Below are 18,556 nucleotides of genomic sequence, written 5' to 3'. Positions count from 1 at the left end.
TAGGGGGTGGTGGTGGTGGGCAGGGGGGCCGGGGGGGTGGTATTGTCCCTACCAAAGCTGAGACCAAACCTACGCCCTTGGAATGGCTCACTGTTTTCAATGAGAGGACAACAGAAAATTCCACCACACTGTAAAATCAAAAGCTTGAAATTGCTGGTCTTAGTACGACTGATGAATAAGGTATCCCAAAATGTTAATTTGCCATTTAAACTATGTATTGTTCTTTGCTCCAGCAAACCGTAATGAGTTTTCAGGGAAAAGCTGGGCTGACAACATTACCACTGGCAAAATGAGGGTTTGTCATTCAGCCTTAGGGTGTGGCTAATTTCATGGCACACTTGCATATTGATGCCTTGTTTACAATATAATTTCCAAACAGAGTTTGTTGGGTTTCATCAACGGTATGGGTTTTCCCACATGTGGCCGTTTTTTATATCTATATTATAATAGCCAAGTGGCCTCTGTGTGCATGTATGCGTGTGTATGGCTTTGATCACTGAGAAACAGGGAAAAGCTGACATTTGCCGTTTGTTGTGATTATATATTTTGAGTCAAGGATGAACGCTGCAAAAATCAGAAACTTGATAGGACTAATATTTTTGGAGAAATTAGCGATATTGCAGAACAACAGTAAACAATGGGCATTGTGCTACAATGCACCATGGGAATTTGGAGTTTTGCAGTTTTAAATGTTGTTATTGTAAGAGTATTGTTAGTGTTATTGATTTATTGTGTTTTTGTAGTTCAATTAGTTTAGTCAGTTTAGTTGTCATGTTGCTGTTACCATGAGTGAAAACTGTACTGTTTGATGTCTTCTGTCACCATCTCTCTTTGTGGTTGTGTAAAGTTAAAAGCACTTGCTTGCAGCAGAATGCAGAATGCCACTAATTCACTCCCCCACCCCGGATCCCACCACAAACACCAAAGCCCAAGAACGGGAGACCACCCACCAAAGTTAATTATCTGAACAAGTTAATATTAGTTTGTAATGGCCCCTTCACACATAACATGACATTGGGCAAAAGAACCAGAAACCGAAGGAAAATCCGTGAACAAAAAATGAAATGGGGAACCGCAAAACATTCCACCTGCTGTCAGGAGGGACAGACGGTCAGACAGGCGTGCACGATACCTATGGTTTCATGTTCATGCATGCTCGTGGGAGCAGCTGGAACATATGGCACCACATCGCCACACATAAAAACACCACAATTTCCTCTTAATAATAATAATAATCCTACTTATTGAGCGGACAATACAAGCATGAACCTTCTGTTCCTCTGTATATGACCCATGGTCATAGATATACAGTCATGAACTGACATGAATGAAGCAGTGGACTCTTATTATGTCCACATCTGCTAGCCTTGCATGTCTAGCGAGCAACACGCTGAAGGACAGACACCGCGTCATGTGGACCATAGCTCATGTGGGTGATGTGACATTCAGATCGCCAGCTGACTCTTCCCATGATCAGATGGTCCTTTTCACATGGGGCAGCCTGCCAATGTGCGCTCTATGCACTCGCTCCAGCCCGTGGCAAAGGCAATATATGTTTTTTATGTATTTCCACATGAGGACAGCAAGTACACGCACGCGCGACGGTTGTAATGTCATGTCCTTCAAAACATGGTACGTGTTCTCCGTGTGTGACTCATGGGTCCACAGATCTCAACAGCTGCTGCTGTTTGTGGCCATGCCCACCTGTTTGTCCAGCCCACAGTACAAAGTGTCACTCTTTGTTTCTGTGTTCTGTGATTATTTATTTTAGTTTTTTGTTATGTAATTGTGTATGTAGTTATTGTAGTATTTATTTATATACTTGTCCTGGCTGTGTTGTCTGTGTTTTTAATGTAATACCTTGTGTGCACCGAGCCGTAATTTCCAGCTGTCAGTGAGTGGCTGGCAAACAGCTGAGAAGTGCCTTGCTGTGTGTGGCCGGTCCCCATGTGATCTTGTCCGTACATAAATATCAGCATGTGTGCCCCCCCATGCCACATGGTGTTGAGGGGGGAGACAACACACTGGCACACCACATGTGTTGCGGGAGCAGGGGGAGCATGACACACATGCCACATGTGTTGGGGCAGGGGGCGTGATGCACATGCAAACCACATGTGTTAGGGGTGGGGGTGCGATACACATGTATACCACACGTGTTGACGGGGGAAGCCGACACACTGGCACACCACATCTGTTGAGGGGGAGGAGTTCGGCACAGCTACACCCATGTGGCATGTGTGTGCTCCCCCACATGCCACATGTGTTGAGGGGGGAGCCGACACACTGGCACACCACGTGTTGGGGGAGCAGGGGGAGCGCGCAACACACACGCGCCACATGTGTAGCGGGCATGGGGCGGGGGGGCGATACACATGCAAGCCACATGTGTTGGGGGCGCCGACACACTGGCACGCAACATTGGTTGAGGGGGAGGAGTTCAGCACAGCCACACCCATGTGGTTTCCTTGGTGATGCTGCACTCGTGGGGCACTTAGACAATTTTCACAAACAGCTCGAATGTGGTCAGCTGCTCTTTACTCTTGAGCCAGGAGCGCGAATAGCCCCGCCTTTTCTAAGTGTCCAGCGAGTGGTGTTGGATGTTCATGTGTGGCACCTGAAATTTGGCCGACACCTGCCGAGAGGGGGGTTGAATGGGCACTTGCTGTCTTTCAGCCACTGGTGTGCGCAAATGCTTGTTGCGACAGCTGTATGAGGCATTTGAGGCGGCTCTGATTTTTCACAAGTGGAATTTGATTCCTCCTTCGTGCTCCATTCTGCATCAATCGTGTTATGTGTGAAGGAAGAGCAAGACTGTTTAAAAAACATAATGTTGTTAGTATGAATGAGTAAATGACTGTAGCATGAGTGTGGTTTATCTTGAACCTTTAAATTTGTTTTCCTAAAGAAAGACTATTAATTAGTAAATCTGTTACAAAACTCGAGTTTTGTAACAGACTCAAATATCTACTGCAGAAAGTTGCATTGAAATTATGTATTTTCCTAAGTGCATCCAGAAAGTATTCATAGCGCTTCACTTTTTAAACATTTTATGTTACAGCCTTAGTCCAAAATGGAGTAAATTCATTTTTTCCCTCAAAATTCTACACACAATACCCCATAATGACCATGTGAAAAAAGTGTTTTTGAGATTTTTGCATTTTTTTAAATGATTAAATCACATGTACATAATTATTCACAGCCTTTGCAGGGTTTCATCCAAAATGTCTCTGTACATTGCTGCATTCATCTATCCCTCAATCTTGACTCATCTCCCAGTTCCTACCGCTGACATCCCCAAAGCATGATGCTGACGCAGTCACTATGCGTCACTGTAGGGATGGTGCCTGGTTTTCTAAAAACATGTCGCCTGGCATTCATTCCAAAGAGTTCAATATTTGTGTCATTGGTTTCTCGTGGTCTGAGAGTTGTTCAGGTGGATTTTGGCAAACTCCAGGCGGGCTGCCATGTACCTTTTACTAAGGAGTGGCTTCTGTCTGGCCACCCTACCATACATGCCTGATTGGTGGATTGCTGCAGATTGCTGCTCCATAGAGGAATGTTGGAACTCTGCCAGAGTGACCATCGGGTTTTTGGTCACCTCCTTGACTGAGTCCCTTGTCCCCCGTTTGCTCAGTTTAGATGGGTGACCAACTCTAGGAAGAGTCCTGGTGGATCTGAACTTGTTCCATTTATGGATGATGGAGGCCACTGTGCTCCTTGGGATCTTCAAAGCAGCAGAAATGCTTCTGTACCCTTCCCAGGTTTGTGCTTTCAGACAATCCTGTCTCAGAGGTCTTTGGGCAATTCCTTTGGTTTGTGCTCTGACATGCACTGTCAACTGTGGGACCTTATATGTAGACAGGTGTGTGTTCTTCCAAATCATGTCCAATCAACTGAATTTACCCCAGTTGGACTCCAATTAGGCTTTAGAAACATCTCAAGGATGATCAGTGGAAACAGGATGCACATGAGATCAATTTTGAGCTTCATTGCAAAGGCTGTGAATACTTATGTACATGTGATTTCTTTGTTTTTTTTTATTTTTATTTTTAATGAATTTACAAAATTCTAAAAAAAAAACAACAACACATTTTCACATTGTCATTGCGGGGTATTGTTGGGTAAGGGTTTAACATAACAAAATGTGGAAAAAGCAAAACGCTGTGAATACATTCTGGATGCACTGTATACTTTCTATGGAATACTGGCTAAACACAACTAGGAGAGAACATAAAGCCCCCCAAAAAGTAATGACAAAACAGAAGAGATCAATACGAGCTGACCATCAGTCCAGGTAATGGACGAACATATTGCATTAGTCCACTGGATTGTTCTCCTTGAAGTGGTGAAGCGAGAATCCAGCAAAAGCATCTCACATTTCACTGCAACCAAACAGAGCCACCACAAAAAAAAAATAAAAAAAAATCATGGCCTTACAGATCAAAATGGAGGTACAGTGCACCCACATCTAGCCAACAGCTTGTTGTTCTGCAGTCTAAACATGTATTACAGTAAGTGATGTGCAAAGTACCATATTGGCCCAAATCTAGATATGTTGAAATGTGATGAAATAAAACTATGGGAGGATAACAAATGTTGCTTTGTAGCAGTGGCAGCAGTCAAGAGGAGTTCACTGATGTGAGAGCAGGAGTGCAAGGGCAGAAATTACAGAGGAGCTTTGAAATCATCATGCACTATTTTCACATTAGTTTTTTTTAATACAAATTCTACAGAAATAATACAATTAATAAAACGATTATGACTGCAATTCATGCAGCTGTGTCAGTTTTCTGGGTCTCTTGTTGTGAAGGTGTCGTAGCACGGACCCACAACAGGGGGTGCAAATGAATGGACAATGAGTAAGCCAAAAAGTAACAATTTAATGCTGTGATAATACACAACTAAAATCACAGAATTTGCACAGTCAATTAACACCAGGTGACGTGTGGGCAGGCTCGAAGATAGAAGACCCCTGACGAGAGAGAAGCCGCGTCCCACATGGCTTCCACCACCAACAGTCTGAAGAACACCGGAGCCGCCAAGTCCCGAGTCCCCAGGTGGCCTCTGTCTTCGGCTGTCGACCCTGGTACTGCTGGCAGAAAGCAGAGATAAGATGTATGAGTGTGAGTCCGCACACTCAGTAATTCACAGTACAGTCCATACACAGTTAGGGGGGAGCTCCTCCACCTCCAACCACACACTCGTACAGCTCCTGGTTTAACCACTTATCTGGGTTGGGATGTGAGGCGAAGCCGTCGCTGTCACACCAAGCGCCAATCCCTCAGACAAGGAAACACTCCAGGAAAACGGCTGTAACAGAAGTTCAGGTTAAACACACAAAGTGTCTGTCAGCAGAGAAATGACCTTGTTAATGGTAGTCGATTTGTCGGCGGGGAGGTGGAGTTGCAGTCCGGCTTAAATAGTGGTGTAGATGAGTGACAGCTGGTGTGATGAGTGACAGCTGTCACTTCCTCTGGGTCTGGCGCCCTCTCGTGCTTGGAGCCCGCACTCCAAGCAGGGCGCCCTCTGGTGGTAGTGGGCCAGCAGTACCTCCTCTTCAGCGGCCCACATAACAGGACCCCCCCCTCAACGGGCGCCTCCTGGCGCCCGACCTGGCTTGTCCGGGTGTCTTCTGTAGAAATCGGCCAGGAGGGCCGGGTCCAGGATGAAGCTCCTCTTCACCCAGGAGCGTTCTTCAGGTCCATACCCCTCCCAGTCCACCAGATATTGGAACCCCCGGCCCTTACGACAGACGTCCAGGAGCCTGCGGACTGTCCAAGCAGGCTCCCCGTCGATGAGCCGGGCAGGAGGCGGCGTAGGTCCAGGTGCACAGAGGGGCGGGGTGTGGTGTGGCTTGATACGGGACATGTGGAATACAGGGTGGATCCGCAGTGAAGCTGGGAGTTGGAGCTTCACTGCGGCCGGGTTGATGATCTTGAGGATTGTGAATGGTCCGATGTATCTGTCTTCTAATTTGGGGGAGTCCACACAGAGGGGGATGTCCTTTGTTGAGAGCCACACCTCCTGCCCGGGCTGGTACGTGGGGGCCGGGGAACGCCGGCAGCACCTCCTGAGGTGGAACTGGACCGAGGGCACATCGACCTCTCCCTCCACCAGCGGGAACAATGGGGGCTGGTACCCCAAACATGCCTCAAAAGGGGAGAGGCCGGTAGCAGACGAAACTTGGCTGTTATGGGCATACTCGATCCAGGCCAGATGGTGACTCCAGGCCGCCGGGTGCGCGGAGGTGACGCATCGAAGGGCCTGCTCCAGCTCCTGGTTGGCCCGCTCTGCCTGGCCGTTTGTCTGGGGGTGGTACCCGGACGAGAGACTCACGGTGGCCCCCAGCTCCTTACAGAAACTCTTCCACACTTGCGAAGAGAACTGGGGACCACGATCTGAAACGATGTCTGATGGTATCCCATGCAGCCGCATGACGTGGTGGACCAGGAGGTCTGCCGTCTCCTGGGCCGTCGGGAGCTTCGGGAGGGCCACGAAGTGGGCCGCCTTGGAGAACCGGTCCACTATCGTGAGAATTACGGTGTTGCCCTGGGACGGCGGGAGGCCCGTGATGAAGTCCAGGCCGATATGAGACCAGGGGTGATGAGGCACCGGCAGGGGTTGGAGGAGTCCCGTAGTCCTCCGATGGTCTGCCTTGCCCCTGGCGCAGATGGTACAGGCCTGGACATAGTCCCGGACGTCGGTTTCCAGGGACGCCCACCAGAAGCGCTGCTGGACTACTGCCACGGTCCTACGCACTCCGGGATGACAGGAGAGCTTGGACCCGTGACAGAAGTCCAATACGGCAGCTCTTGCCTCTGGTGGGACGTACAGTCTGTTCTTGGGGCCGGTCCCCGGGTCCGGGCTACTTGTCAGGGCCTCCCGGATGGTCTTCTCCACGTCCCAGGTGAGGGTGGCCACGACAGTGGACTCGGGGATGATGGTCTCGGTGGGGTTCGACAGCCCCGCTTTGGCTTCTTCTTCGTGCACCCGGGACAATGCATCTGATTTTTGGTTCTTGGTCCCGGGGCGGTACGTGATCTGGAAGTCAAAGCGCCCGAAGAACAGAGACCAGCGGGCTTGCCTGGGGTTCAGCCGCTTGGCGGTCCGGATGTACTCCAGGTTCCGATGGTCCGTGAAAACCGTGAAGGGCAACGATGCCCCCTCCAGCAGGTGTCTCCACTCTTCAAGAGAATCCTTCACCGCGAGGAGCTCCCGATTGCCGACGTCATAGTTCCGTTCAGCTGGGGTCAACCTGCGGGAAAAAAAAGGCACAAGGATGGAGAACTTTATCAGCCTCCACGCTCTGGGACAGCACGGCTCCTATCCCTGAGTCAGAGGCGTCCACTTCTACTATGTACTGGCGATCAGGATCAGGCTGCACCAGAACTGGTGCAGTCGAGAACCGGCGTTTCAACTCCTGGAACGCGGCTTCGCACCGATCCAACCAGGCGAAGGGGACCTTGGTGGAGGTCAGGGCAGTCAGGGGCTAACTACCTGACTGTAACCTTTAATGAACCTCCTGTAGAAATTTGCAAAGCCGAGGAACTGCTGTAGTGTCCTGCGACTTGTTGGTTGGGGCCAATCTCTCACCGCCGCAACCTTGGCCGGATCAGGGGTGACGGAGTTGGAGGAGATGATGAACCCCAGGAAGGACAAAGAAGTGTGGTGGAACTCGCACTTCTCGCTCTTCACAAACAGCCGGTTCTCCAACAACCGCTGTAGGACCTGACGTACATGCTGGACATGGGTCTCAGGGTCCGGGGAAAAGATGAGTATATCGTCCAGATATACTAAGACGAACCGATGCAGGAAGTCCCACAAGACGTCATTTACCAACGCTTGGAACGTCGCGGGGGCGTTAATGAGGCCGAACGGCATGACCAGGTACTCAAAGTGACCTAATGGGGTGTTGAATGCTGTCTTCCATTCGTCTCCCTTCCGGATCCGAACCAGGTGGTACGCATTTCTAAGATCCAATTTCGTGAAAATTTGGGCTCCATGCAGGGGCGTGAACACTGAATCCAACAGAGGTAACGGGTATCGGTTGCGAACTGTGATCTCGTTCAGCCCTCTGTAATCAATGCATGGACGGAGTCCGCCGTCTTTTTTACCCACAAAAAAGAAACCAGCACCCATCGGGGAGGTGGAGTTCCGGATCAGCCCGGCAGCTAAGGAGTCCCGGATGTAGGTCTCCATTGATTCGCGTTCCGGACGTGAGAGGTTGTACAACCTACTGGACGGGTACTCAGCGCCCGGGACCAAATCGATGGCACAATCGTACGGTCGGTGCGGGGGAAGAGTGAGCACCAGATCTTTGCTGAAAACGTCAGCAAGATCATGGTACTCCTTTGGCACCGCCGATAGATTGGGGGGGACTTTGACCTCCTCATTAGCCGTAGTGCCGGGAGGAACCGAGGATCCTAAACACTCCCGGTGGCAGGTTTCGCTCCACTGCGTCACAACCCCGGACGGCCAATCTATCCGGGGATTGTGCTTCACCATCCATGGAAAGCCCAAAATCACTCGGGAGGTAGAAGGTGTTACATGGAACACTATCTCCTCCCTGTGATTTCCAGACACAACCAAAGTCACTGGCTGTGTCTGATGTGTAATTAATGGAAGCAGGGTGCCATCTAGTGCTCGCACCTGCAATGGTGCCGGTAGAGCCACCAGGGGGAGCCCTACTTCCTTTGCCCATCTGCTATCTAGCAGATTCCCTTCCGACCCCGTGTCTACGAGTGCTGGGGCGTGAAGGGTTAAATCCCCACAAAGGATCGTTACTGGGATTCGTGCAGATTTGCGGGGTTTCCCCGCGTGCGTGTTATGACCCACCCTTAGCCCAGTTTCTAAGGACGGGCGTTGTAGTTTGACCATTTTGGGGCAGTCCTTCTGCATATGCTCACAAGAGTCGCAGACAAAACATTCCCCGCGGGCCAGCCTCCTTTGTCTGACGTTTGTTTTTATTTTGGCCCTGCTCGTGTCCATAGCCTCCTCAGCAGGGGGAGCTGTAGCCACACGGAGCTCTCTGGCAGTGAAGCGTGGGGACGACGTCACCCTTTCGGAACCGGAAGGGGGAGGGACGGCTCGTGCCCGGTCACGCCCCCCGGCCTGCTCCCGACGATGCTCATTCAAACGGTTGTCTAAGCGTATAACTAAATCAACAAGCCCGTCAAAATCCCGCGGTTCCTCCTTAGCCAGCAGGTGCTCCTTTAGGACCAGCATAAGACGTTAGGAGCCGTGAATTCTGCTCCCAAAGCGCCGTAGCCCAGGCGCGTGCCTCTCCTCGAAGCAGACTAATAACATAAGCCACCCGGCTGGCGTTTGACTCGTACATGACAGGACGCTGTGAAAAGACGAGCGAACACTGCATGAGGAAATCTGCGCACGTCTCAACACAGCCTCCGTACGGTTCCGGAGGGCTTATGTATGCTTCAGGGGACGGTGGGGGGGGGGGTCGTTGAACGACCAGTGGAACGTCTGTTACAGGCCCAGGACCAGCCAGAGGAGTGGCTGCAGCAGCGCCCTGATCGTGCGCTTCCACCCTGGCGGTGAGAGCCTCCACCCTCCGGTTAAGGAGAACATTCTGCTCGGCCACTAAATCCAGCCGAGCCGTGAAGGCGGTTAAGATTTGCTGCAGCTCACTCAACACGCCTCCCGCTGACGCCTGCGCTCCTGGCTCTTCCATTGGCCGTTCAAACTCGGGTTGACGCCCCTCGGAGTCCATGACGATTGGCCGAGAAATCCTGTTGTGAAGGTGTCGTAGCACGGACCCACAACAGGGGGCGCAAATGAACGGACAATGAGTAAGCCAAAAAGTAACAATTTAATGTTGTGATAATACACAACTAAAATCACAGAATTTGCACAGTCAGTTAACACCAGGTGACGTGTGGGCAGGCTCGAAGATAGAAGACCCCTGACGAGAGAGAAGCCGCGTCCCACACGGCTTCCACCACCAACGGTCTGAAGAACACCGGAGCCGCCAAGTCCCGAGTCCCCAGGTGGCCTCTGTCTTCGGCTGTCGACCCTGGTACTGCTGGCAGAAAGCAGAGATAAGATGTATGAGTGTGAGTCCGCACACTCAGTAATTCACAGTCCATACACAGTTAGGAGGGAGCTCCTCCACCTCCAATCACACACTCGTACAGCTCCTGGTTTAACCACTTATCTGGGTTGGGATGTGAGGCGAAGCCGTCGCTGTCACACCAAACACCAATTCCACAGACAAGGAAACACTCCAGGAAAACGGCTGTAACAGAAGTTCAGGTTAAACACACAAAGTGTCTGTCAGCAGAGAAATTACCTTGTTAATGGTAGTCGATTTCTCGGCGGGGAGGTGGAGTTGCAGTCCGGCTTAAATAGTGGTGTAGATGAGTGACAGCTGGTGTGATGAGTGACAGCTGTCACTTCCTCTGGGTCTGGCACCCTCTCGTGCTTGGAGCCCGCACTCCAAGCAGGGCGCCCTCTGGTGGTAGTGGGCCAGCAGTACCTCCTCTTCAGCGGCCCACATAACATCTCTTAAGTGCAGACCTACTGTAAAGTATAACTGAAGCACCAACAGAACAGACATTTGTGATACCAAATGAAAATTTATGCTGCGAAAAAACTATTAAAGATTTATTAATGATTTTATGCTGAGGGTGCAGAGAGCTGTGAAAGAAAGAAAGAAAGAAAGAAAGAAAGAAAGAAAGAAAGAAAGAAAGAAAGAAAGAAAGAAAGAAAGAAAGAAATAAATCTCAATGGAGTTGATTAAGAATGCAAAATACTGGAGCTCGTTTGCAAAAGGATGACTGAACAACAAAGGGTTTTAAATTTATGCTTCTTCTGTAGTTGTTCAAGGCTTGTACAGTAAAAAGTCTGTTTGCAAAAGTAAAACACAGCAGCAACTAAAAAGCACCTTAACGAGAAAATAAACCAGTTAAAATGGGAGAATCTGCATTGATCACAGAACGTAAAATGAGCATGACCCCCCCCCCCCCCCCCCCCCCCCCCCCAAAAAAAGCAAGCCTAAATCAACTTTTCTATTGTCGCATCATACGGATGCCTACATCTTTCTGCCAACGCCAATTACACCATCACAAACTGTTTCTTCAAGTGATTACACTGGACATGAATGCATGCAGATAAAATATTCATGCACTCTGGATTTCTGATCAGTGCCTGTGAGATATCATTAGCCTTCCTCATTTTGGAGGGTTCTGCACATTAGTTTATTAGAAGAGACAGATATCACTCCCCGCAGAGCTTCAGGAAATAGCTTGGGGTCTTGCAGAAGTCGAGGTGTAAACAACCTGGAAACAACTGGTGTCCATTTGTTGACAAAGACGGGCATAGATGCGCTGTGGCGGACTGCTGATGGTAATTTTCCAGCTCAGCAATGTTTCTCTTAAAGGGGTCCTTGTACAGAGGCGGAAATGGACTGCAGCGGTCTGAGTGCACAACAGCTGTCAGCACTCATGCATTATAAACCTCCTGTCAGTCATCCCCAGTGTCTCTGCAAACACAGACAGTATTGTGGATACATATCTTTTATTGATCTTGCAGTAATACTGCAGCGGGCAGCTGTGGAATGTCACAGGCTTACTCTTGGAAGATACATAATTTGATAGATGGATGCTTCAAATACTGTGTAGTAGCTAAACATCCTGTGGCGACATGACTGCTGCTGATTCAAGTGTGCAGCATTACTGCAGGAAAAAAAAAAATCCTGTGCTGGGTGCCAAATAGACCTCAGTCTTGGGGATTTTTTTGGGGGGGTGGAGGAGGGAGTTATGCATTTTGTGCATAAACTGAAAAATAGATGAGATGCTGATTAATGGTTTATTAATGGTTCAAAGCTATTTTGAAGAATATATATTACTAGCTGAGATAGAGAAGAATCTTAGCCATGTCATTCTATATTTCACATCACTTTAGTTAAGGTGTAGTAAGTTGCCTTGCATTGTGCATATATTGTCATCATTCATTTTCATAGAGCAAACTGTGACATTCATGAGACTCAGGTGAATGATGATAAGAGGTGATAGTATGTCATATCACTGCAATGCTCTGGCATGACGTACACAGCAGCTACATTTTAATTGGAAAAAAACGCAAACCTTAACTCGCGTGCAGCATGCGCTGGCCAATTCGGATTGTAATTAAAGTGCACCCTAGCCAGCTGCTACAACATAGACCTGAAGTGAGTACCATGTGACCTGTGAAAATAAGGGCTCCAGTCCGTGGGCTGTGATCTAATATATAAGGCTGACTGTGTGTGTGTGTGTTCGCGCACATACACTTTCAACCTAAGGGCCCCAGTGACCTCCTTCTTGGTGCCCCCAGTCACCAGTTTGGTGTCAATTGCTTAATTACTGTGGCTGTGTATAGAGAACACACACGCATGAACACACAATCAGCTTTAGATAGACAGACAGACAGATAGATAGATAGATAGATAGATAGATAGATAGATAGATAGATAGATAGATAGATAGATAGATAGATAGATAGATAGATAGATAGATAGATAGATAGATAGATAGATAGATAGATAGATAGATAGATAGATAGATAGATAGATAGATAGATAGATAGATAGATAGATAGATAGATAGATAGATAGATAGATAGATAGATAGATAGATAGATAGATAGATAGATAGATAGATAGATAGATAGATAGATAGATAGATAGATAGATAGTAAATTATAATGGGAAATGTAATTTGTAACAAATGTGACTCCTTAGTAATCTTTAGAAAAAGGTAAAAAATGCACACCTGTCCATCCTCTCTCAGTGAAAATAGAGACACTTGATAACAGCATGTTAGAGCATAAAACAACAACAGTAATGACAAGTGGAGTGACATATGGAAGTCAGCCTCATATTTCCTTCTGCTTCACGCTATAATCTGTGACTCTGGTTTAATAACCCTGTACTGTAGTGCACTGGACTCTTAATCAGGTAATATAAGTATGGTTCTTATTAGAACCTTTATTATACCCATGCACAGTGACAGAGTGTGTGATGGTACTGTTTACAGTCTTATGTTCATTCATCCATCCATTTCTCCATGTGATTACATTTTTAGAAACTTAAAAGTCACTTAAAAGTCAAAGTCACAGGCCAAGGTTAATATTTGAGCCCAATCTGGGTATATTTTATATGGTTATTTCAAGGAACAGTATGAAGTAATACCTGGCCTTTTCTATTGGCAACATGATCTCTGATACTGAACGAAAGGTCAAACTCATTCAGATCGACTATTTCAAGGACTTGGTTGTGAGCTCCCTTTGAAGACCTTTTAACAATAATTTGATAGTGATTATTGTTTTGAGGTCAACACTGCCAGATTTAAATTGATATTTTTTAACGATGTTGCAGCTTTATTGCCGAGTTTAAAATATTTGTTAGAATAGTAATCAAAAATAATGTTACATTACTCTGATGAACTAATTAAAATGGTTACATCACTTCCTATATTTACAACCCAATTCCAATGAAGTTGGAACATTGTGTAAAATGTAAATAAAAACAGAATACAATGATTTGCAAATCCTCTTCAACCTATATTCAATTAAATAAACCACAAAGACAAGATATTTAATGTTCAAACTGATAAACTTTATTGTTTTTGTGTAAATATTTGCTCATTTTGAAATGGATGCCTTTGTGGTCTATTCAGTTGAATATAGGCTGAAGAGGATTTTCAAATAATTGTATTCTGTTTTTATTTACATTTTACACAACATCCTAACTTCATTGGAATTGGGGTTGTACATAATTTCTCATTAATGATTAGAATTAGTGGACTAAAAACCAAATTGAATACACCAGTCAATGCCGCTCAATTCAGTGATTTGTCTCAGTTTTAATCACATTTGTAATAGACTCCCACTACAGAAGGCATGTTTCTTTTTGAAATAGTTTTATCTAAAAACCCCTACTGCTCATTCCAGACAATTGGACCAGAGTGGATTGAACCGCCTGACTAAGCAGCTGACTGGTCATCATTACCATCGTTAGACCCTAATGGTTGCTCCGCCGTAGATAAACATGAAACTGCATGAGAGAAGAAAAACTGCCCAAAAAATGTGATGTCTTCCAAGTGATCAGTTGCCAAATCAGTCTTTCTGTTTTGTGCTGCCAGTAGCAAACAAGTTTAAAATTCTGCTTCCGGTTGAGGAAAAAAGATAAAATAGTGACCAAAACTGTGTGTCCATCATTACATTTAAGTAGCACTAATCACAACTGACAAAAACACAGGTCATTAATTTATCCACCTAAAAGAACACATTTAAAATGAGCTGTAAATACAAAATAAAGCTTTCACTACATCAGTTCTACAAATAAACCATTGACTCCTCCTATACATTGTTTTTAAAAAAACTTGGTAATTTCCATCACTTGTTATAAAACTTACCCGCTTCTTTGGATAGTTGGGTGAAGGCCTCCACACCCTTTTCTCCATAGCTACCCTCTGAAGCAATAGTGGAGACATATGTCCAACCCAAGGCACGGATAATGTCCACCATGGCCTGGGCCTGAAATGAATCTGGCGGAACCACCCTCGAGAAGAAGTCATAGCGCCTGTCATCGCTCAACTCTGGAGCTGTTGACGCATAGCTGATCTGTGGGATCTGGGAGACAGGAAGTGGGTAGGAAAAAACAGACCACTGAGATTTTTTTATCAAATACCTGTGATGTTTCATAGGAACCAAACCCATACTGACGTTCAGTTTAATCAATTTGAATTTAATCAATTTATAACGCGCCAAATCACAACAAAAGTTGCCTCAAGGTGCCTCACACAAAACAGTTCAAAACCACATTTAAAATAAGTGAGTAAATTAAAGTACAAGAATAAAACAGATAAAAAATAAAAATTATTCATAAGAAAGGGAGTAAAAAAACATTTTTAGTCTTGACTTAAAAATGTCCATGAAATCTGAATGCCTCACGGTCGTAGGGAGACTGTTCCATACAGTGGGTGCACAATAAGAGAAGGCTCTTTGACCTGCTGACTTCTTCTTCACCCTAGGAACACACAATAGTCCCGCATCCTGTGACCGCAGAACCCGGGACGGTACGTAGGTCTTCACCAAATCGGTCAGGTAAGAAGGCACCAATCCATGAACAATTTTAGCAGCAAGACCTTAAAATCTGCTCTTACTGAGACAGAAAGCCAGTGTAAAGAAACCAGAATGGGTGTAGTATGTTCAAACCTTCTGCTTCGTGTCAAAAGACTGGCAGCAGCATTCTGAACCAACTGGAGACCCCTAATGCTGGACTGTGGTAACCCTGAAAATAGGATATTACAATAATCCAATCTAGACACAAGCACCTTCATTTTAAATACACATTGCTTCAAATACGTATGGTATTACCTTATTCCTGGCCAATCAGGTAGTAATTTCCACAAATAATAAACAAGGTTTTCCTCAATATTGTCTGTTTAATTCTTGTTTATGTAAACAATGTGCAGGCGCGGAGCAACAGACAGGCATTGAAAGGGCCCTCCGCCTCCCCTTTTATAGTAAAGGTCCACTTTTGAAGGCTTTTTTTTTTTTTTTTTACAAACATCAACAATAACAGTAAGTCAGTCCCTTTGACTGCTCTGTCATTTTCACTCAGGGTTGCCACAGCAGATCCGTGGTGGGTCTGCATGTTGATTTGACACAAGTTTTACACCGGATGCCCTTAATCGATGCAACTCCACATTACAAGGAGAATGGGCAAGGGCGGGGTTTGAACCAGAAACTTTCTGCACTGAAAACAAATGCACTTAACTGTATGGCCAACTCCTCCTAACAACAACAACAACAACAATGACAACAAGGAGTATATTTCTAACAACTAAAACATCATTCAGTCACTAATATGCCAAGTGTCCTAGTTTTACTACTACAATTTTGCAATAACAGGAATTGATGAGACAAAAAAATCAGTTTCCTTTCTTTAAAAAAATAGATAATGATTATAAATATTACAACCCCAATTACAAAGAAGTTGGGACGTTGTGTGAAATGTAAATAAAACCAGAATACAATGATTTGAAAATCCTCTTCAACCTATATTCAATTGAATACACCAAAAAGACATTTAATGTTCAAAATGATAACTTTATTGTTTTTGTGCAAATATTTGCTCATTTTGAAATGATGCCTGCAACACATTTCAAAAAAGCTGGGACAGTGGTATGTTTACCACTGTGTTACATCACCTTTCCTTCTAACAACACTCAATAAGTGTTTGGGAACTGAGGACGCTAAGTGTAAGTGTCATGATTGGGTATAAAAGGAGCATCCCCAAAAGCCTCAGCCATTCACAAGCAAAGATGGGGCAAGGATCACCATGTTGTGAACAACTGCATGAAAAAATAGTCCAACAGTTTAAGAACAATGTTTCTCAATGTTCAATTACATAATCAGAAGATTCGGAGAATCTGTATAACTTTGTACACGTAAGCAGCAAGGTCGAAAACCAACATTGAATGCCCGTGACCTTCGATCCCTCGGGCGGCATTGCATTAAAAACCGACATCATTGTGTAAAGGATCTCACCGTGTGGGCTCAGGAACACTTCAGAAATTCATAGTCAGTTAACACAGTTCGTTGCTACATCTACAAGTGCAAGTTAAAACTCTACCATGCAAAGTGAAAGCCATACATCAACAACATCCAGAAATGCCGCCGCCTTCTCTGGGCCTGAGCTCATTTGAAATGGACAGATGCAAAGTGGAAAAGTGTGCTGTGGTCTGATGAGTCCACATTTCAAACTGTTTTTGGAAATCATGGACGTCGTGTCCTCCAGACAAAAGAGGAAAAAGACCATCCAGATTGTTACCAGTGCAAAGTTCAAAAGCCAGCATCTGTGATAGTATGGGGTGTGTTAGTGCCCATGGCATGGGCAACTTACACATCTGTGATGGCACTATCAATGCTGAAAGGTACATCCAGGTTTTGGAGCAACACATGCTGCCATCCAAGCAATGTCTTTTTCAAGGACATCCCTGCTTATTTTAGTAAGACAATGCCAAGCCACATTCTGCACGTGTTATAACAGCGTGGCTTCATAGTAAAAGAGTGCGGGTACTAGACTGGCCTGCCTGCAGTCCAGACCTGTCGCCCATTGAAAATGTGTGGCACATTATGAAGCACAAAATACAACAACAGAGACCCCAGACAGTTGAACAACTGAAGTCGTACATCAAGCAAGAGTGGGAAAGAATTCCACCTACAAAGCTTCAACAATTAGTGTCCTCAGTTCCTAACTGCTTATTGAGTGTTGTTCGAAGGAAAGGTGATGTAACACAGTGGTAAACATACCACTGTCCCAGCTTTTTTGAAACGTGGTGCAGGCATCCATTTCAAAATGAGCAAATGTTTGCACAAACACAATAAAGGTTATCAGTTTGAACATTAACTATCTTGTCTTTGTGGTGTATTCAATTGAATATAGGTTGAAGAGGATTTGCAAATCATTGTATTCTGTTTTTATTTACATTTTACACAATGTCCCAACTTCATTGGAATTGGGGCTGTACAAAATTTGGTTACAATTCTTGAATTAGTTTTTGAGATCTTTTGCTAATGGGCTCACAAACAGACACACCATAAAGTCCATTAATACGAGTAAATTGCAACTTTAAGATGCTGGTTGGGGTGGATGCATGTGCACCTGCCTTACAATTCAGCATACTTCTTCCGACTGCCCCAGAGAAGCTCCCCATGTAGCCGTATTTGGCACAAAGTCCTACCGAGCAGGCACACTGTTCAGAAAAACTTGGTAGAAAGTCTTTTTTTTTTTTTCTTTTAAACATAGCTCAGTGGACTCCTTGCCACCTCAGCCCTAACTGTGTTCAGCTCAGCAGGGAATGCATGGCACATATTCTGTCCTCTCTGATTCATTTCATGCTTGCTGTGAAAATTAAACAGTGAAATGCATACGAGCCTGCTCTGAGCCAAATGCAAGGCCACTGGGAGTCCGACTGACCCATGTAAAATTTTGAACATGTTCAAAATTTTGCATGGGTTTAGAGCAGCATTCCCAGGTTAAGCTGATCTGTGCAGAACACTGATCTGTATATAACACTGGATAGCTCATTGGCCAGTATTTCTGAAGCAAATCAGCCGCCATGTGCAGCTATAACAAAAAACACAAAAATAACACAAAAACAATAAAGTTTATCATTTTGAACATTAAATATCTTGTCTTTGTGGTGTATTCAATTGAATAAATGTTGAAGAGGATATGCAAATCATTGTATTCTGAGTTTATTTACATTTTACACAATGTCTCAACTGCATTGGAACTGGGGTTGTAACATTAATAAGCATCTTGGATTAAAGATGAAAATATGTGGGATTGATTTGCGATTAACTATGGACAATGTGATTATTATGAAAAATTTTAAACAACTGGCAGCCCAAATGTGCGTGTGTGTGTGTGTGTGTGTGATTCGTAGTGATCCTCCTGAAAGTTGTACGGCCTCTGGGTTACTTAACATTTAAATCATAGAAAGTCTTTTCATTGGCACCACTATAATTTTATTCCTTTGTCTTCAAA

The 18,556-nt window shown here is 45.4% G+C and overlaps 1 protein-coding gene across 5 annotated transcripts in view; it reads right to left on the bottom strand.

Moving 5' to 3' along the window:
* Positions 1–18,556, bottom strand: part of LOC117512537 (metabotropic glutamate receptor 7-like) — a 343,778-nt gene that overhangs the window by 178,292 nt on the left and 146,930 nt on the right. For all 5 annotated transcript variants that reach the window (XM_034172646.1, XM_034172642.1, XM_034172644.1 and 2 more), the window contains exon 2: positions 14,412–14,628. In XM_034172646.1, the coding sequence (XP_034028537.1) occupies positions 14,412–14,523 (112 nt within the window). In that variant the 5' untranslated portion in view covers positions 14,524–14,628. The remainder of the gene's footprint in view (positions 1–14,411; positions 14,629–18,556) is intronic.

Source organism: Thalassophryne amazonica, chromosome 6 (assembly GCF_902500255.1).
Source record: "Thalassophryne amazonica chromosome 6, fThaAma1.1, whole genome shotgun sequence".
Classification (NCBI taxonomy): domain Eukaryota; kingdom Metazoa; phylum Chordata; class Actinopteri; order Batrachoidiformes; family Batrachoididae; genus Thalassophryne; species Thalassophryne amazonica.
This window is presented reverse-complemented; position numbering and strand designations above follow the sequence as displayed.